Genomic DNA, 22,428 nt, shown 5'->3' on the forward strand with positions numbered 1-22,428 from the left:
TTTCTTCTAAGACTGATGTGTTCATTCTTCTAGAAGTCCATAGTATATTCAATATTCTTTGCCAATACCACAATTCAAAAGCAGCAATTTTTCTTCTGTCTTCCTTTTTCATTGTTCAGCTTTCACATACATATAAAGCATAATCGGCTTCAAAACCCAAAACCAAACTCGCTGTTGTCGAGTCGATTCTGACTCATAGCGAATTTGATTTACAGAAATAAGAAAGTGAGACCTATGTCTAACATTATGGACCAAAATTCCTACTCATGAAAGAGTCCTTTCTGTAGCTCTTATGAGTGAAGGATGCACAATTCCATAGACTTTTGTTTTTACCTAGGGTTAAGGGTTACTTATCATGAACCTATAAAACAAGTAATTATTAAAAATTACCAACATTTAGTAATAAGTTAGAATACACTAATGCTTCTGATTCACCACCCTACTGAGAAGTCCAGCAGCCATTCTGCACTGCAGAGACCTGTTGGATGCACAGGAGCAAGCTCCAACGTCTAGAATTCCTGCATTTCCAGGAAGGAACCTTTGCTAGCAATGCATCATCAATGTGATGTCCAGGTAGCCATGGTTTTCTTTAGGGTTACTCTTGCTGTTTAATTATGTCATTGTTTGTGGAGGTCTGTTTGGTTACTATTACAGGGCCTAGGAAGCATATTTATAGCACTTGACTTATAAATTTTTCTTAATTAGACATACAGGCAGAAGTTTGTTCATATATAAGTGGTCCCTAACTATACTGCTAAAGTGGTTGTAGACCTGAACCCCACACCTGACCCCAGTATGCTTATACAATTACATGCCAGTGGTACTGTATTGTCTGTAAATGTGTTCTGTATAAATCATTTGCCGCCGCCACCACCGAAGTAAACGTAAAAAATTACTGGTTTTTTTTAAGCTTATAGGGCACTGTTTTATAATATAAAATCACATGTAAAACTCCCAGTACAATTTGTTTATGTTGAACCATAAAGATTCTTTTCCATTGGAAAGTGGGAATGGGTGGGGTAAACTGGCTGCTCTTCCTAAGTGCAGAAATAAAAAAATCAGAACCACTTCTCTCCACTCAAGCCACTCCAATTCCCCAAGCAGATCATGCTTGCACACTGCGAGAGGCAGCGCTGAACAGCAGTTAAGAGAATGGACTCCGCGGCTAGCTTGCATGGGTGTTGCTTCCACTTCTTCCATCTACTAGCTGTGTGACCTTGAACAGGCTCCTTAAATTGACCTCACTGAGGTTCAGTATCCTCATCTGTAAAATGGAGACGACCACAGTGCCTGTCTCAGAGGTTGTCATGAGGATTAAGTGGGTTTACACGCTAAAAGTGTCTGACATATACTTGGTCCTATAGAAATGTTTATTATTGTTGTTGTTCGTCTGTTCCCTTGGCCTCTCCTCCTTTCATCTGAGAAAAGGGAGGTGGAACGCCATCCTGAAGAGCCTTCCTCCGCCCTCCAAAAGCCTCCCTCCAGATCAGTGGCTCCCTGCTGATCTGTGTCCTATAGCAAAGACATACTCTATAGCACTCTTCACACCGTTCTAGAATTATTTCTTTTTGCATCTGTTTCCCCTCTAGACACCCAGCTCCCCCAAGGCTGGGACTATACTTTACTCATCTTTGCATTTCACTGTAGCACCTAGCTTAGTCCTAGAAAATGAATGACTGAATGGATGAATTGAGAAATTCTCTATTTCTTTTCACTCTACTTACTTGGGTGGGGGTGGGGGGGGTGGTGTCACACTTTCAGGGTACTTCCTGTGCTAAAATGTATGGCACTAACCTGATTCAAGCCATAGAAGGAAACCAACCAACCAACAAACAAAAACCCTCTTTAGGATAACTGGAAACAGATTATCCTGGCAGCCCCAGCGCTGGGATGTGGCCTTCTGGAAAGGCAGCTATAGAAAGTCCTGGCCTCGTTGGCCCGGGCAGGACTACTCCGCAGCCTGGGCTTCTCGAGAAGAGTTCTCCGTTCTTCTTCACACAGTGCCTCATGCAGCCAAGTGAAGGGTCTCCCTGACTCATTTCTGGCTGATTTAGCCCCAGCCATTGGTCAGTACCTCTGTCTCTTCTATTGACAAGGCAGTGACTTTACCCAAAATGTCCCCAACAGGAAGAGAGGATCTAACAGAAAAAGATAGTGGGTGTGGTCTCAGGGAAGCCTGTTTCACACAGGTGTTTTGACATTGGAAAAAAAAATTACAGGTGATTTTACACTTCGCCCAAAAGGTAATGTCATCAGGGGGAGCCACCAATTCAAATACATGGACCTCCAAAGGCTTCCGCAACCCACTCCAGATCCCTTGGTGTTCTCTGAGGACTGACTGTGCTGGGCCCTTGGATACAACCACACTCACACACACCAAGGATGCCGAGCAAAAGCACTGGTTCCCCTGCTACCATCTTGGCCCTTACTGGCTGCCTGAGTGTTTCAGAATTTGGTGACAAGCAGAGCTCAGTAGAAATGAAAACTGAAAACAACTTTTTTTTTTTTTGCCCTCATTCTCCAAATTACATACATTAAAAAAACAGTATCAGAGCATACAGGTGCTAAGAACTGTCAGAACTTCACATTTGCCAAATGGACGCAACTGTGAAAAGCCAGGACCAGGAAAGAGAGCAGACAGAGAGCTGGCGGCTGCACGAACAGGGGCTCTGAAAGCAGGACAGAGAGTTCCTAAAATAAATCTGCTTCTTGCTTTATGGGCTTATCCAGCCTTAGGAAGCAAAACCAGAACAGAGCTTTCAGACTTCAGTGTGGATAAGAACCAGCAGAAGAACCTGCTAAAATACAGATTCCAGGGCTCCACCCGGGGCTATTCTGATTCTGTAACTCTGAGGTTCTTGTTGTGCGCTGTCAAGTCGATTCCGACTCATAGGGATCCCGCAGGACAGAGTAGAACTGCCCCATAGGGTTTCCTAGGTTGTAACCTTTAGGGGAACAGATAGTCACGTCTTTTCTTACACAGAGCAGCTGGTGAGTTCCAATTACCGACCTTTTGGTTAGCTGCCAAGTGCTTAACCATTCTGTCACCAGGGCACCTTAAGTCTGGGGTAGGGGCTGAGGATCTGAATTTTAACAAGCTCCCAAGTGATGCTGTCACCGATGCTGCTGGTCCGAGGACCACAATTTGAGTGGCACTACACTAAACCTGTGACTACCCAAATGCCTGAAGAGTCCATGAGCTGCTCAAATGCCACAGACCCAAAAGAGAATTCCCCATCTTCTTGCAAACCTGTCTCTCCTCCTGGCCCCTACCTCAGGGACAGTGATGTCCCCAACCATTCATTACATGTTGGGTGCTATGCTAGGCCATGAAGACACAGCTCTGGAAGACAGGCAAGTCCCTACTTCCACAGAGCTTTCATTCCAATAAATAAGGGAACAGGATAATTTCAGACTATGATAAATGCACAGCAGGAGATAAACAGAATGATACGAAAGGGAAGGCCTGAGGAAGAACACTTGAGGTGGAATAGGTCTCTCTGAGGACTTGACATTTGAGCTGAGATCTCAAGGCAGAGGGGAGCTAACTGCACTGAGATCCAGGGAGGGACAGTCCAGGCAGAGGGACTGACAAATTCAACAACCTAGAGAGGGACAGAGTTGTTGTGTTTTTGAAAACCAGAAAGAAAGCCTATGTGGCTGGACCCTAATGGGGGTGGGAGGGTAAGAATAAGCTGAAGATGAAGGAAGGCAGGGACCAGATTAGGTAGAATGCTGCAGCTTTATTAAGGAAGAAGAACAGATTGCAACCGGCAGGACCACAAAACACAAGTGATAGGAGTTTACTGCAAGGCTCAGGTGACAGAGGATGTGAAATGAAAAATGTAGAGGGTATTTTAGAGGTAGAGTCAACATGGCTTGCCAATAGATTAAAAATGGGAGTGAGAAAAAGGGTGGAATTAAAGGTGACGTATAGCTGTTTGGTTTAAGCAAAATCATGGATAATGATACCATTCATTGGAGATGAGGAAGACTATGGGAAGAACAGGTACTAGAAGAGGAAAAAATCAAAACTTCCATTTTGGGTATGTTAAATCTGAGAGGCAAATACATGGAAAAAGGAGCCCTGGCGGCAAAAATGTCAAGCACTCAGCTGCTAACCAAAAGGTCGGTGGTTCTAACCCATGCAGCAGCTTTGCTGGAGAAAGATCTGATGATCTGCTCCCTTAAAGATTACAGTCTAGGAAACCCTATGGGGCAGCTCTACTCTGTCACATGGGATCACTATGAGTTGAAATTGATTAGATGGCACCCAACAACAACAACAACAACATAAATGGAAAGGACCTCTATCTAAGTGGAAATATCAGGGAAGTAGCTGAATATAGGAGTCTGGGATTCAGGGAGCATCATGGTTAGACACGTCAATTTGGAGACATCAATTTGAGCATTGTTATGGATTGAATTTTGTCCTAAAATATGTGTTCAAATCCTAACTTCTGTAACATCTTATTATTTTACTTTTGATTCTAAATCTTTTATTCATCTGGAATCTGGGTGAAGGTGACACTGGCTGGGTCCGTGGATGAGGGTTGGAATCTGGCTAAATTCTATTTTCTAATAGAAAATAAATTAAACTTGGGATGGAGCAATAGTAAGCTTTGTGTTCCCTGTCATTCATTCCCTCTGTCCCTATCCTTTTCCCCCTAATTCTTTCCTTCCTCCCAATCATTGCCAATAAAATCTTGGTTTGGTCTTGAGACTTTATTACATGTTTCAGTCCATAAAGGGAGAAGCAGACCTAAGACTTCCGACAGAAGAAACCAAATTTTAGCTTCCACTCAGCTCTTTTTACAGGGCCAGGGGAGACGTGATGGGGGAGAAAACTGAGACATAAAGTTCCCTTACACTGTGTACCTTGTTGATCTGTTCACCGTATTTTAAAATTTGAAATTGGCCTTTCACACATACTCATAATGAAGTAAAGTCTAAAATCAGTGCTAAAAGTTTAAAATAGTGAAAGCTACTGTAATATCTTTGCAGCAAGGCTCCTGATACCTTTGGGATATTCAGCAAATGACCTTGGTGGTTTGACAATAAATATTTCGCAGCGTCACAAGTTAGTCTTTGATGTTTTTATTTAGTCCTCCTGAAAGAAAAGGCTGTGGTCTCTAAAATATAATGACAGGTTTCATAACTTGCATAGCTTGGATTGGAAGAAAACTCTAGTCAGGGCTCCCTGCTCATGAATAAATAATTCAAAGGCAGCTTATTTATTGAAGATGTGGTATTAGCAATTTGATTCTGACAGTGCTGACTTTGTCATACAAACCTTTATAAATGTGGCAGCACCAAAGGAATTCACTCAACGCTACATACTGAGTGCCTACTCTATGCTGGTACTTTAAATAGACCAATAAAATAGACAAATCTCTGGCAATTCAACCAAGGGGGGAAAGGGAATGTAAAATTCAGTGTCTTCTGCTATAATACAATAGCTGATTTATTTCTTTAAAAACTCCCATTATCATAAGTCACATTATAAAAACAATAAACATAAATAATGGTTTCCATGGAATAAAAAGCCAAGACAATTTTTCAAAAGAAGAATAATGATGGCTCTTGCTTTATGAAATATTATATTAAAAAGCTATAGGGATTAAATGATAATGGCATTGGCACAGGGATGGACAGAGAGATTAATGGAATAAAAAGAATATACGAACAGTGGCCTCAGGTGTAAGTGAGAAATCGGTATGTGATAAAGAAGGCATTTAAATCAGTGAGGAAAAGGATGAATCAATAAATCATACTGAGACAAGTGGCTCACCATCAGTAAAAAGTAAAGTTATATTTCTATCTCATATCTTATTGTCGTTATTGTTAGGTGCCACTGAGTCGGTTCCTACTCATAGCAACCCTATGTACAACAGAATGAAACACTGCCTGGTCCTGCGCCATCCTTACCATCGTTGCTATGCTTGAGCCCATTGTTGCAGCTACATAGAGGAAAACAAATTCTAGGTGGATTAAAACCATTGTACAAGAATCATAAGTGTTTGAGATGGAGATATTCTTTCCAAGGATGACATCAAAACCAGAAATAATAAAGTAAAAGAGTGTTAGATGTGATTTCATAAAAATTGTAAGTGCTTGTATGAGAATTTAAAGGAGTACATATTAGAAAGTAAGAAAAGAGACAAAGGTTAATGTAATTTGGATATTAACCTTAATATAATTTCATTTTTATCCACAGATTGATGAGGTCTGTGAATAAGGGTTACATACCTTAATCTAAAGACATATATTAGAGAAAAGAGTATAGAAGGATATACCCCCAAATGGATTATATCTGGGTGGTGAATATACAGTTGGTATGTTTTTCTTTGTATTTTCCTGTACTTTTAAATTTAGTTTTTGCAATGAGCACACATTCCTTCCTTTTATAATATACAGCTATCAAAATTGCCTACAGCTCCCATCTGTAAGTATTTCTTGGAAATTCTTACATCATAAATGTTAGATCCAAATATAGCTGAGGCTCTTATAGAAAGAAGTCTGAGATTAATTTGGTCAGAACCTCAAAGTATCCTGAGGTTTCATAATCTCTGGGTTGAAGCAGCTAATATTTTAACATTTCATGCTTTGGTCCTCCACTGCATTACAGAATTTGCTCAGAGTCCATATATAAAATAATGATATTTCATTTTGTAAAGTTAATCACTGTATATTCCTAAATATTTCAGTTAGCAAGTATATTAAACAAATATACAAAGACTTGTATTATATTTACTTGTTTTGACGCAAGACCAGTGAATCTGTCTAAATTATATCTCACTGAATGAAAATAAGTATCCATAGACTATTCAATAATGAGAATGATATCTTAATAATACGAAATTTATGTCAAATGTGTTTTCATTTACCTTTGCATTGAGAATTTTTTTTCTTAGAGAACATCTGGTATTTTGTAAATTAGTGAAATAAATATTTAATTACTGATGTATTTCCTAATATTTTCTACTTTAAGGAAGGAACTACCAATAGTCACTCTGGTGTGTCTTTGCACAGTTTAAGTTTTCTGGAGTCCATGAAAATATACTTAGAAAAGAGAGACAGAATGATAGCCATAACCATCTGTTATGGATTGAATTGTGTCTCCCCAAAATCTGTACTGTAAATCCTAACCTCTATGCCTGTGGTTATAATCCCATTTGGGAATGGGTTATCTTTGTTATATTAATGAGGCAGGATTAGTGCAGGGTGTATCTGAGTCAATCTCTTTTGAGATATAAAAGAGATTAAACAAGCGAGCAGAAGACAGAAGAAGAACACAGCGTCAGGATTGGAGGAAGACTCATTAACAACCTGCGATAAGTAGATAACACAACCTTGCTTGCTGAAAGCGAAGAGGACTTAAAACACTTACTGATGAAGATCAAAGATGACATCCTTCAGTATGGATTACACCTCAACATAAAGAAAACAAAAATCCTCACAACTGGACCAATAAGCAATATCATGATAAACTGAGAAAAGATTGAAGTAGTCAAGGATTTCATTTTACTTGGATCCACTATCAATGCCCATGGAAGCAGCAGCCAAGAAATCAAACAACATATTGCATTGGGCAAATCTGCAGCAAAAGACCTCTTTAAAGTATTAAAAAGCAAAGATGTCACTTTGAGGACTAAGGTGCACCTGACCCAAGCCATAGTATTTTCAGTTGCCTCAAATGTACGTGAAAGTTGGACAACGAATAAGGAAGACCAAAGAAGAATTGACGTCTTTGTATTATGGTGTTGGTGAAGAATATTGAATATACCATGGGCTGCCAGAAGAATGAACAAATCTGCTTTGGAAGAAGTACAGCCAGAGTGCTCCTTAGAAGCAAAGATGGCAAGACTTCATCTCACGTAGTGTGGACATGTCATCAAAAGGGACCAGTCCCTGGAGAAGGACATCATGCTTGGTAAAGTAGCAGGTCTGTGAAAAAGAGGAAGACCCTCAATGAGATGGATTCACACAGTGGCTTTAACAATGTGCTCAAATATAGCAATGATTGTGAGGATGGTGCAGGACTGGGCAGTGTTTCAATCTGTTACACAGGGTCACTATGAGTTGGAACCAACTCGATGGCACCTGTCATGGATTGAATTATGTCCTCCCAAAAATGTGTGTATCAATTTGGCTGGGCCATGATTCTTGGTATTGTGTGATTTTCCTATATGTTGTAAATCCTGCCTCTATGATGTTAACGAGGGAGGATGGGTGGCAATTGTGTTAGTAAGGCAGGACTCAGTCTACAAGCTTGGTTTGTGTCCTGAGGCAATCTTTTGAGATACAAAAGTAAGAAGTGAGCAGAGAGACAGGGGGACCTCATACCATCAAGAAAGCAGTGCCAGGAGCAGAGCGCGTCCTTTGGACTGGGGTCCCCGCACAGAGAAGCTCCTGGTCCTGGGGAACACCAAAGAGAAGAAGGCCGACAGAGAGAAAAAGCTTTCCCCTGGAGGTGACGCCCTGAATTTGGACTTTGGCCTACTTTAACTGTGAGGAAATAAACTTCTCCTTGTTAAAACCATCCACTTGTGGTACTTCTGTTGGAGTAGCACTAGATGACTAAGACAGCACCTAATAACAACAAACTATGAGAAAATAAATTTCTGTTTGTTAAAGCCACCTACTTGTAGTATTTCTGTTATAGCAGCACTAGATAACTAAGACAGCATCTCTCTAGACAAATTATTCAAAAGGTAACATTTCATTTGAAGAGAACAATGTCATGGAGAGAGCATGGTCTGTGGAGGCAGACAGCCCTGGGTTTCAACCTGGTGTCCCCCACATATAGTGTCTCTGTTATGGGAAAATTATTTGATCTCCTAAATATGTTTCCTCACCTGTAAAATGGGAATAGTAGTGTCTACCTTGTGGTTGTTATCGAGGGGATGTATTTAAAATGCCGAGCACATATTAAACTTGTTGCTGTCAAGTTGACTCTGACTCATGGCGACCCCATATGTGTCAGGTAGAACTGTGCTCCATAGGGTTTTCAAGGGCTGATTTTTTGAAAGTAGATTTCCAGGCCTTTCTTCCAAGGTGCCTCTGGATGGACCCAAACCTCCAACCTTTTAATTAGCAGCTGAGCATGTTAACCTTTTGCACTACCCAGGAATTCCAGGCACATATTAGGCACTCAAAAAAATGGTGACTATCACTGAGGGTAGACAAGAGGATAATAAGGTTGCCCCGCTGCCAGGAGGAAGAGGATGAACTCTTGACCAAGAAGCTAAGAGAAGAACTGTAACCTCAATGGATTTACTATCATCCTGGACTAAGGCCACTAAGCTTGAAACAGAATGACCACGGGGAAGATAAGTCACACTACTCAAGTTTAGGCAACAGTCAATTAAATTAAAGTGGAGCATATCTCTTACTTGTGCCTGAAGTGATCCTACTCCTCAACCAGATACCCTCTTTTTCATATCAAAATTATTTGGGAGAGCATGGACTCAGAACAAAGAGAGGCAGAGTCATGAGGGAAGTTTCACCCAGGGCACAGTAAGGCCTGCTAACTCTTCCCACCTTATGTCAGACACCAGCTGGCCAGCTCACAGAAACTTGGCACCTCCCAGAAATGGGGTCTTTCTCCCGGGTAGTACCAGATAAACACTGCCACCTTTGAAATCTTTCAGCTTTTATTTTTTGTTGCTCAAGGTTAACAATCCACTCTCATTCTGTCCACACATGCTTCCCCAGAGAAACAAAAACACAGTCCATTGGTCTCCACTTATTAAATTATATTCACTGTCCAGACCTTGCTCCCCGTGGATATGGCCATTTTACTTTGGTGAGAGTCTTGGGTGTTGCCTTGAAGAGCCAGTCTTATCAACTGCATGAGGATTTTACCAGGATAACCATAAAGAACTATCTTATTTCCTGTTTCCAAGTACTTGAAGGAATCTCACTGCTTCCTCATACAATACTAGCAGTTGCTTTTACTGTTGTTTCTGTTGACTGCATGGATGGATGAATGGGTGCATAGATGGAAAATGAATACTTGGGATATGAACAGAATGTTGTAACACTGTGCTGGACATCAGCAATGAATTGCTCTGGATCCTTGGTACCTTATTTGGCATCTAGAATGACTAGAAGTGGGACAATAGAAACTTGTTCTTCTAACATATATTCATTGCCTCACTTCAAGGAATGCAAAGAAAAGAATCATACTGAGTTTAAAGAGGAGAAAGGCTAGTAGTCAAAGCAGCCTCTCTTAGTCTTTCAGTCCTCTTATTAAAAAGTTTACCTTTTAAACCAAGAATTCACTGAGGTTTTAGTACATTTTGGTCTCTTACAAGGAGTAAATTGACTGTACTCAGAGACAGAGACTCAGCTATGTCCAGATTGACCTTGAACAATTCATTCAGTTCTACCAAGTGTTTTTAAGCCCCCATCTCTGTAAGAAGAGGATATTAGTTTTAGCCCTCAACCCCCCTTAGGAATGTTATAAGGAAAGAGCACAGCATAAGAGACATACTGCAAGCACCTACAAAGAAATGTCTATAAATGGATTACATGATGAAGAGAAAGAAACGGGCATTTTTCTCAGTATCATATTGCTTTTCTTTATTCTAACCAGATTTTTTCTGGTTCCAGTTAACAGTAAATGGATAAATATGCTAGGCAGATATAGGTCATGCTGCTATTTGAAATCAGTAACTAGCTTGATGATTCTAATTTTAGGGCTTCATTTAGCACAACCCTGTTTTCTAGAGAAGAATAGAAAATGCAACCACAAAGGTTCACCTTGTTAAAAAAAAACCCAAATAACCCATACCTAGCGTCACCCTTGAAGTCAGCGCCCCACCCCAACCAGTCTTCTGTGCAATGCAGTTGTGCACATGCAATGTTGCACCAACTTGAGGTGAGCGGCACAAGGTTTTCCTAAAAATGCCCAGGAACATTCAAAGGGAAGCAGCAACTCCTAGCTGGCCACTGGAATGTGGTCACATTATTCTCTGAGCATGCAGAAAGCAACATTCTGCAACTGGTGGAGTCCTCATGACAGTGACAGAGCTTTCTCCTGGGCTGTAATCAATTACGATGCTTAAGTGCATTATGTTTTAAAGAAAAAAATATACAGTGCTCCCTCTCTCTTTTACACGGTGCAGTGGAGACCTAACCAAGTCAAATCATTTAAATGCTGCCTTTAACCAGTTGCTTTTTCTAATAGAATACTTTCAAAATTGTTCAAGAAGAAATAACATAAATGTATAAGCAAAAATACAGTGTTCTGTTATCAGATCACACTGTTTTTATCTCCCTCTTCTCCGTAGCAAGAAAGAAAATATTGCTATTTTTAATAATCATAATAAAAGAGCATCATGTTAAGTGTATCTTCTAGAGCCTCTGAACAAACATACACACAGCACCTATGCACTGGAATACAGCCCCAGCATACTGCCTCACCCCCCATGTGGAGTATTCCCATCCAGTTTCTATATATGACCACCACATTTCACATGCATGCACCACTCCCCACCCGTCCACATGCACACTGTGATTTCATCAGGCTTGCAGAAATCAGAATGCTGTGGCAATGCTCTGAATTTGAGAAATTCACAAGAAAAGCCAAGAGATGCTTTCCAGATTGAATGAAAAGGGCTCATTCTGTCGGCGGGAGCGCCTTTGCAGCAGGGCAGGCTCTGCCCAGCTCTCCGGGGTGTGATCTGCATGTCTAATAATGGAACAGGTTCGTGGCATCAGCCGCTTACCTTGGAATGCTGCAGAAGAAGTATCTGCTCGTCAAGCTGTTGTCGCTTGCCTTCTATTTCAGTCTGCCTCTTTCTTTTTTCCTTGAAAATAAAGAGAGAGAGGCTGTAAGAGTAGGTGGGTGTTGGCTCCAGGAATGTTCAAGCAGGAAGCAGCAGCAGCAGCACACATCTGTACAGACACTTCCAGAGATGCTGAGCGCACCATACACTGTGTCACCTTCCCCTCCGTCTCAGGGTGCACTGCAAGCAGCAGCATTCTCGTAACATGCCTGCTGTGGGCTCAGTGAGTGGGAGAAATTCTCCTCACTCAGTCAAGCTGCCACAATTTAGTCCAGAAGAAAAGGCGGGTTTTACACACACACACACACACACACACACACAGAGCGCCATGTTCTGTGCATTATTAATTTGGAGACAAAGAATAAAAATGTCTTAATCAAAAGGATAGAGGTTGCTGAAAACTGCAAATATGACAGAATAAAACGTGGGAAATTCTAGGGTTTGATTTCTTTCCTCACCTCAAAATCACACACACAAAATAATTTAACGTAATTTCAAATTTTGTAGGACCAGCCATCCAATTGGACATAGTAAACAGTAATGTCAAAATGGATGGGTGATGGTCACTTAAACTAGCCTTGAGGGTAGCATTTCATAAGGCTGGGGCTTGCTGAGGAGACTGTAAATATGAAGCCAAGTCTGGAGTTGGTCTGCCTGGGTCCTACTCCCAGCTCCACCATTTGCTACCTGTGTGATCTTTGGTAAGTCCTTTTACCTCCCTGTGTCTTCGTTGTCTCTTTCAAAAAATGGACATAGTAGTAGTACCTAAACCATATGGTCAGAGTATGGATTAAATGAGATGATACATGCAAAGGGCCTAGAACAATGCCTGGCACATAGTAAGCACTCGATAAATGCTATTATTCTTATTGCTAATGTTTACTTCTAGATAATGCCTAGAAGTTAGCATTAAAGAGATATATTTCATTTGTATTCACACGAAATCTTTCCACCAAAGTGCATACTTTATGCTTTCTTTGACATACTTTTCAAATGCAGACAATAAACATCATATGAATTTGATTAATTTAAAAATAGAAAGGGCTGCCCTTATGATAGCTACGCTGTTCATGTTTTGTTTCCAAAGTACAAGGGAGTGGTTTTCTGAGACATTTACTGCCTAGATTATTTTCCTTTAGTTGCATATGCAGGGAGAAACTTGTTAGATAAGACATGATGGTATTTTACAGTACAACAGCCAAATCCCAGAGAGTATTCTTGAACAATAATGTAGGGCCTGGATGCTGTGCTCTGTGTTAACGGAAGCTTTTATTTCATGTAGTTGCTATGTCTCTGGGGATGTGATAGCACCACTGCTATTCAGGTTAATGTAATAATCATTTGTGTTATAGCCAAGTTTTTCTGTGCAACATGCACACTTTTAAGAAATGGTATTTTATAATCTCAAGTCACTAAGACATAATATCCAGGTGAATATTTTAAGAATTTACCATTTATCAAAGAACTCCAACCAGTGTTACTTAATCCTACAGTATGTCCAAGGAGATGGGAAAAATAAGGCCCAGTGGGACAGCTCACCTATCCAGCATCTCAAAGGTGCCACATGATGAAGCAGGGAGGGAGAAAAGGAGAATTTTTGCTTGGGAGGCATTGAGTTCATGTTAATGGTGGTGGAGTATTTTGGAAAAGAACAGTGATAATGGTGGCACAACATGAAAAATGTAATCAGTATCTTTGAATTGTAAATGTGGAAGTTATGTTGGCAGATATTTTGGTGTATATAGTTTCACCACAAGGAAGAAAGAAAGAGTGAGGGGGGCGGGGGGGAACCCACTACAACTACATTAACAGCAACAAAAATATTAGCCGGGACTAGATCATGGAGGACCTTGAAAGGCAGGCCAAGAAGTTTGGATTTTATTCTGCAGACAATGCAATGTCATTGTAGGGTTCTACATAAGAGAATGATATGGTGAAATGGCACTGGTGTATAGGATAGATTAATAGGAGTAGACACACTTTTCCTGTAAAGGGCTAGATAGTAAACATTTTAGGTTTTGTGAGACAGATATTGTTTATACTGCAAAAGCGGTCTTGTTAGGTGCTGTTGAGTTGGTTCGGACTTACAGAGACCCTATGTACAACAGAACAAAACACTGTCTGGTCCAGCATCATCCTCACAATCATTGCTGTTTGAGCCCATTGTTGCAGCCACTGTGTCAATCCATCTCATCGAGTGTCTTCCTCTTTTTCGCTGACCCTCTACCTTACCAAGAATGATGTCCTTCTCCAGGGACTGATTCCTCCTGATATGTGAAAAAATATGTGAGATGAAGTCTCACCATCCTCACTTCCAAGGAGCGCTCTGGCTGTATCTCTTCCAAGATAAGCCTTGTTCGTTCTTCTGGCAGTCCACGGTATATTCAATATTCTTCACCAATACCACAATTCAACGGCATCAATTCTTCTTCAGTCTTATTTATTCATTGTCCAGCTTTCACATACATGTGAGGTGACTGAAAATACCATGGCCTGGATCAGGCACACCTTACTTCTCAAAGTGACATCTTTGCTTTTAAAACTTTAAAGCAATGCAACATGTTGTTTGATTTCTTGACTGCTGCTTCCATGGTCGTTGACTGTGGATCCGAGTAAAATGAAATCCTTGACAACTTCAATCTTTTCTCCGTTTATCATGATGTTGCTTATTGGTCCAGTTGTGAGGATTTTTGTTTTCTTTATGCTGAAGTGTAATCCATACTGACAGCTGTAGTCTTTGATTTTCATCAGTAAGTGCTTCAAGTGCTCTTCACTTTCAGCAAGCAAGGTTGTATCATCTGCTTGTTGCAGGTTGTTAACGAGTCTTCCACCAATCCTGATGCCACGTTCTTCTTCATATAGTCCAGTTACTCGGATTATTTGCTCAGCATACAGATTGAATAAGTACAGCAAAAGGATATAACCCTGACACACATCTTTCCTGACTTCAAATACGCAGTATCCCCTTGTTCTGTTCAATGTACTGCCTCTTGGTCTATGTACAGGTTCCGCATGAGCACAATTAAGTATTCTGGAATTCCCATCTTCGCAATCCATAATTTGTTATGATCCACACAGTCGAATGCCTTTGTATAGTCACAGGTAAACATCTTTCTGGTATTCTCTGCTTTTAGCCAAGATCCATCTGACATCAGCAATGATATCCCTCATTCCACATCCTCTTCTGAATCTGGCTTGAATTTCTGGCAGTTCCCTGTTGATGTACTCCTGCAACTGTTTTTGAATTATCTTCAGCAAAATTTTACTTTCATGTGATATTAATGATATTGTTTGATAATTTTCCACAATGGTAAAGCAACGTTAGACAATGCAAAATTTAAAGAGCATGGCTGTGTTCTAATAAAACATTACTTACAAACACAAGTGGTAGGCTACATGTGGCTTGCAGGACATAATCTATTGATGTCCTGATTAAAGGATCATGAAGTACCTTAGGAGGATGCTACATTCTCCCTGGGCTTGGAGTTGGATCAAACAGAATGGAAAGTAATAGACAATTATAAGAACCAGAACTTATGAGGCTCAAGATCTAGGGGGCAAGGCAAAGTTGGTATCTTGGCTTCGAACCACCCACACCAGAGGAGTGCTGGTGTAGGAATCAGCAATAGTGGGAAAGCAGTGAGGAGGAGCCCATTTGTGCTGTATTCATATCTTCCCTGAAGACACTTCTTACTGGGTGAAAGGCCAAAGCCAGTTGTTAACATGGACAACCAAGCACAGACATTAACATGTTTCTGTCTGTGTCCTGATGATAACCCTGGACTTGATCCCATGACAAGGATTTTTTGCACATCTACAGCTGTTGGAGGGTTCTTTGACTGGTTGAGTCCCCTTTCACACTGATAGCATCAGGTCTTGAAGTTACTTCTAACTGGACAAGAGGTATGATATACAGTCATACCTCTGTACAGAATTAGACTTGAGTCAAAGGTATAGCAAATTTGAGTAGGATGCTATTAAGGAGCTCACCTTTGGTTCCTGACACTTGCCTGGACCACTGAAGTCTTAGCTGTGCCCCTGACCTGGTTAGCTTGCTGGTGCCCAGACGTTCTCCTTCTCTTAACCAATGTAAAACCGACAACTCTTGGGCCCTCTTCTACTCTAAACATTTAGCATAGATCATTTGCTTCATTCTCATCAACTCCACAACTTACATGTTGATCACTTGCAAATCTATACCTTCATCCTGGACCTCTCCTTTGAACTCCAAACCCCTCTATACAACTGCTGACTCTTTATATCCAGCCCCTCAAACTCAACATGTGAAATCATCACCTCAGCTATCCTCCTTCCCTGACCCTCAGACCTCTTCCTTTTCCTGTACTCCTTGTCTCAGAAAATGACCCTACTCGAGGGAGAAATCCGAGTTAGCCTAGATGTTTTCTTTCTTGAAAGACCAAGTCCTATTGATTCTGCTTGTTATTTTCCACATTTTTTGCTTTCCTGCTACAGCCTTTAGGACAGCCTTAAAACTTCCTCCTTTATCTCCCCACCTGCACATGTAGATCATTCTACATTAATACATTTCACACTCCATAGCACTTAATTGTTTATACATCATCTCCATCTGGATTACGGCAGTGGTTTCCTCACAGGTTTCCCTGCCTCTGAGCCTTGGCAATTCTTCAAGTCACCCTCTACATTGTTGCCAGAGTGATATTCTAAAATGGAAATCTGACCATCTCCATCCCTTGCTTAAAACTCTAGAAAGTCTCCCCATTGTTACAGCACAAATAACAAGCTCCTTAGCATGACAAATGAGGCCCTTATCTACTTCACAGCTTCATCTTTAGCCACAATCCCCCTAACCTTATGCTCCAACTTCAACAAACAATTTATAGTTTCCTGATTGGCCAGGCTGGTTCACGCTTTCCTATTTTTACTCTTACTGCTTCCTCTACCAATAATATATATTCCTCACTTCTTCATATGACAAAAAAAAAAAAAAAAAAAAAAAAAAAACCTATTCATCTTTCACAAAGTTGTTTAAATATGAATGAAGCTATCGTGACTGTCAATTTTTATACGCCTAGTCTTCCTTCCTTTGAGGAACCCACCTACTCTCACTGTTGGCTCTGGTGAGAATGCCAGCCCTGGCTAGTCATATATACCCCTGCTTAACCCTGGCACCAGGACTTGCATGTGACCCAGGCCAAACATACTACCTTTTCTGTTTGCAATAGATAAGTCCAATATATTAGTCCAAGGAGTGGTGAAGTGACCCAAGCAGAATGAATAAGAGATATTTCTAGCAGTAGATAAATGAATATTGGGAGACAAAAGCTCCCTTTCCACTAGGGTTTAGCTGGTACATCTGGGTAGTGTCTTTACTAAGCTATATGGAACAAATACATCCATGTAGGAGAAAATGGAGTCCCTGGATGGTAGAAACAGCTAATGTGCTCAGCTTCTAACTGAAAGACTGGCAGTTTGAGTCCACCCAGAGGAATCTCAGAAAAAAGGCCTGTTGATCTACTTCCAAAAAATCATCCATTGAAAACTCTATGGAGCACAGTTCTACTTTGATACACATGGGGTTGCCATGAGTTGGAATTGACTCGATGGCAACTGGATAGAAGAAAAAAAGGTCAACATACAGAGAGAAGCAGAGCTGAAAGACAGAGAAAGAAGGATTCTAATAACACTGACCTCCTAGATCTAGTCATTCATGAAGTCAGAACCATCCTTGGGCTTCCTAAATCATATACACTAATAAATCTCCCCTTTGCGTACAAAAGTTTCAGTGGTGTTTCTGTCACTTGCAACTCAAAGAGAGAAGCCTTTTCTGCTCCCACCAAATAGAACTCATCACTCCCTTTCTCTGTCCCCTTCATAGTCTGTAGATCTTTCTATATTAGTACTTGAGCAATTTAGCACTTACTTTTTGTATGGATTGTGTCCTGCAAATAGATATGCTGAAGTTCTAATCCCTGTATCTATGAATGTGACCATGTTTGGAAATAGAATTATTCTTCTGCTAGCCATTAAGTTAAATGAGGCCACACCAGAGTAGGGTGTCTCCTAATCCTCTATGACTGGCATTTTATAAAAGAGGAGAACAGATAAGAAGAGATGGTTGTATGCAGACCCCAAAATCAAGGTGCTATCGTATGACTAAGACGGCTGATCCAGATTTAAATTAAACTCCATTTTGAATTAACTGCAGCTTGGCCTAAAGTCTCTGCTTCTGCTGTCCTGGAAAGACAACTCAACTTCTTGTAAAAGCTTAACTGCTTATAACACAAAAGGAGTAAGGGTCAAGACTTTAGCTTGTATAAGGAATTATTTGTTAAAAGATGTTTGCCAAGAATGTTTATGCAGCCTGACCCAAGAAGAATGCCTTGGTCAACATGGTCCCAGAGGTTAAAAAATAGAATTGATAATGTTAAGAATGTCTGTAGCCTAATGACCCCTTTGTAACTTTTTGCCATGTACCACCTTCATGCCTGCGAGCATGTAGCCCTTCGTTTGCTCCACCTGATAAAAACCTCACTGTTTTCCCTGCATTTTTGGAACACTATTGTACCCTGCCTGGGTGCAATGGTGTGTCCTGATTCATAAATCTTCTCTTTTCCCAATAAAACTCTTTGCTTTCACTCCTAACAGAGTGTAAGACTGGTGCTTCATTATGACATTTCTTGGTGACCATGAAGGGACCCAAAGGGTAAACTGATGTCTGCAACCTCTGAGGCGCTGGGAATTTGGGCCAATGGTACTGGGTTGGGCCATTTTGGGGCCCTCTGTCTCACGGCAGATTTGGGAATTGCAGCAAGGTAAACACCTCTCGGGTATGAGCCCCCACTTTCTTTGCACAGACACTCCCTGAGTGTCTTGGTCATCTAGCGCTGCTACAACAGAAATACTACAAGTGGATGGCTTTAACAAAGAGAAATTTATTTCTTCACAGTAAAGTAGGCTAAAAGTCCCAACTCAGGACATCAGCTCCAGGGGAAGGCTTTTTCTCTCCGTCGGCCTTCTTCTCATCAGTGTTCCCCGGACTAGGAGCTTCTCTGCGCAGGGACCCAGGTCCAAAGGACGTGCTCTGCTCCTGGCACTGCTTTCTTGATGGTATGAGGTCCCTCTGTCTCTCTGCTCACGTCTCTCTTTTATATCTCAAGAGATGCCTCAGGACAAAATCCAATCTTGTAAATTGAGTCCTGCTTCACTAACACAACTGCCGCCCATCCTCCCTCATTAACAGCATAGAGGCAAGATTTACCACACATGGGAAAATCACACACTACGGGGAATCATGGCCCAGCCAAATTGATACACACATTTTTTGTGGGACACAATTCAAACCATGACACTAAGTTTTATTGTGGGATTTGCCTTTCTCTTTTCTTTCTGTTTTTATATAAATGGAACATACATTCCTTTGCGTTCTCAGGTTCCATACGGTCATTGCTTAAGGATCTCAGAACCTTAAAGCTGCTTAGAAACTGTAGGCACAGGGTAGGCCAAAACGTTGCCCCCAAATTCTGCAGCACTCTTTATACTGTCCAGCTCTGAGACCCTGAAAGCTCTGACCTTTTGTTTAATGCCTCCAGAGCTAACTTTACTCTGCCCTTGGGAATATGGGAAATTCCAAATCTACGAGCGATACTGAGCCTCCTTCAGGGACTCCTGTTCATTACATGAACAAGCATTTTGATTCTTCAGCACGTTTGTTCCTGTCTGCTTGGCATGACCTTACCAAAGGCAGTTCAGAAGATCAGTGGCACTCTGGAGAACCTTTGATCTTTCTAAATTAATTTTTATGTGCAATAAATTAGAACAAAAACCTCCCAGATTAAGCAGTTACAATGGGATGCTTTTTAATTTGGTATTTTGAGGCCTCTAAGAGACATCAAAACAGTAACATAATCTCTCTGCAGGATACTGTTTCCAAACTAACTCAACACAATAAAAAACTGCAGAATACAATTTCTGAAGTCACTAAGCAAAATAAGGAATTACAAAGTCAGAGCTCTGCTATATTTACACCCTCTGCTGCAATTCCCTCTGCCCCTGCCAGCAGCCACTCCTCTGTACCCTCCTTTACCTTTTTACCCTTCTGAAAACACTTTGTCTGAACTTCCTTTCTTACCTAAAGAATCTGCTAAAGAAAGATTCAAAGCCAGAGAGTCCAAAGCCCATTTCTGAAATGCCTTTTAAGATTTACTCTGTAGAATCTGAAATGGGTACCAGAGAAAATTCAAAGAACCCTATTATTTCTTTTACTCCCTGGACTCACACAGAATTACATAGCATTGTCAAAAATTTTCCAAATTTACACAAGGATCCTTATAAATTTGCTAAAGAATTCAAAGTCCTTATTAATGTTATCAGCCTATGTTGCCTGATTTATATCAATTAGTCCATACATCAGTTAGCCCTGGGGAAGCCAAATGGTGGTTAGAGTATGCTGACTGGAAAAATCTCCGTGATAGTGTAGCCTTAGATACAGGGAAAACAGCTGAAACTCTTCTTGCATAAACTTGAGATAGGGGCAAAAAGTTAATTGAAGCAATCCTAAGGCCTTTCCCCCTGATAATTGATTGGACAAAATTCATTCTTGCATATAAAATAAAGACAACAGTGTATATGATTATCAACACTGATTATTCCAGAAGTTTTTGGAACATTCTGGGTTAGGGCCTATAGACAAAGGAACTACAGGGGCCTTTAATGCAGTATTTATATCTAACCTCAAACCTGAAATTTCAGTCTTAGTTAAAAGACACTGTTTAAACTGGAAGGCTGCTGCCACTGTGGAATTGACTGACTTAGCTCATGAGCTTGCCCAAGCCTTAGAAACAAAGCAGACTGCTAAGGTTAACAAATTGATGGCCCTTCAATTACAGCAGCTACAAGAGCCAACCCAGAAAAGAAATTTTAAGCCCTTTAATGGACTAAAACTAGTTTCTGCCACTATTGTAAAAAACCTGGCCATTAGAAAAATGAATGCTTTAAATTGAAGAATAAACAGAAGGTTTCTAGTCCAACCACCCCTTGACCCCCTTATTCAGAATGAAGGGGCTCCAGGGACAATACAGGGATTTATCCCATGGTGATTCTAGACTCTCAAGGAGAAACAACTATGTATATCAATGGAGAACCTTGCCAGTTTTTAACTGATACAGGATCCACCCTATCTGCCATTAATACCACATGTTTACAAAAGCCCCTGCCCCGGAGTAAAACAAATCTCAAAAATAGTAGTGGTTCCTAAGAAAGAAGCAACACTAGTTCATTCTCAACCTGTGCCAATATCTCTTGACATCCTAGAGGATCTATATCCTTTTCTGCTTAATCCTGACACTCCTGTTAATTTAATAAGAAGAGTTATTTTACCTAAATGGAATGATTTTTACAATTAATGAAAAGGGGGAAATATTATTAATCTTGCTTGAGAATCAGAACTTAGGGATCGATAACATTAAAAAAGAAGAGGCTCTTTGCCATACGCAAGCCCTTACTACATGCCTTCTGAATTCTGCTTGTTCAAGCTCCCTGCCCCCGAAGTTACTTCTCAGATTCCTGAAATTTTATAAGCTGCAACATCCACAGACTTTGGCCGAATTCTGTCTGCTGAACCTGTTAAAATTCAAGTGGACACATCTAAGCCCTTGCCTAAGATTCCCCAATAACCACTTTAATGAGAAGCACAGGAGGGACTAACTCCTATTATTCAGGATTTTCTTTCTAAAAGGTTAAATGTCCCCTGCACTAGTCCTTACAACACTCCTGTCCTTCCAGTTAAGAAGCCAAACAATCATAGTTGGAGATATGTTCAGGACCTATGTGCAATTAACCACACTGTCATTCCTAAATTCCCAGTTGTCCCTAACCCACACTTGTTACTTTCCAATGACCCTCCTGGTGTGACATGTTTCAGTATTCCCGTAGATGCTCACAGTCAATATGTGTTTGCCTTTACTTGGGACAACCAACAATTTACCTGGACTGTCATGCTGCAAGGATTCATCAAATCTCCCACACATTTTTCTCAGATTTTGCATGTGGACTTGTAGCCTTTTCAATTTCCAAATGAATCTACCTTTTTACAATATGTGGATGATTTACTGGTGTGCTCCACCTCTCAGCAGGCCTTTCTTGAGAACAGTGTAACCATGTTAAAACATTTGTTACTGGAGGACATAAAGTTTCTAGAGAAAAGTTACAACTAGCTCAACCTTCTGTCAAATATTTAGGTCACTTGATTTCTGAAAAAGGCATTTCTATTGACTCCAAGAGAAAAGAAGCTATTGCAGGCTTTCCTTTACCTAAAACAAAGAAACAAGGGGATTTGGGCGACTTTTTGACTATTGTCAAGACTGGATTCCTAACTTCTCTCTCAGGGATCAACCTTTACGCAAATATTTGAAAACCTCTGAGCCTGGTCCATTCTGTCTTAATCTAGAAGATCGAAGGGCAATAACTAAATTGAAAGAGGCTTTGACTAACACGTATGGTTCAGGGTTCCCTATCATTTGGACTTCTCTTTATTTATACATGAAGTTTCTGGTAATGCAATTAGGTGTCCTTACACAGAAACACAGAGGACAAAAAAGGCCTGTAGGTTATTATAGCCTGAAGTTGGATCCTGTGGCTAGAGCCTATCCTTTTT

At 40.7% G+C, this 22,428-nt stretch overlaps 1 protein-coding gene across 1 annotated transcript in view; it reads right to left on the reverse strand.

Annotated features, from left to right (window-relative positions):
• Positions 1-22,428, reverse strand: part of LOC101346811 (paralemmin-2) — a 191,091-nt gene that overhangs the window by 74,356 nt on the left and 94,307 nt on the right. Inside the window, exon 2 of the mRNA XM_012554371.1 lies at positions 11,736-11,816. Within this exon, the coding sequence (XP_012409825.1) occupies positions 11,736-11,816 (81 nt within the window). The remainder of the gene's footprint in view (positions 1-11,735; positions 11,817-22,428) is intronic.

The sequence above is a fragment of the Trichechus manatus genome, unplaced genomic scaffold (assembly GCF_000243295.1).
Source record: "Trichechus manatus latirostris isolate Lorelei unplaced genomic scaffold, TriManLat1.0 scaffold00016, whole genome shotgun sequence".
Lineage (NCBI taxonomy): Eukaryota > Metazoa > Chordata > Mammalia > Sirenia > Trichechidae > Trichechus > Trichechus manatus.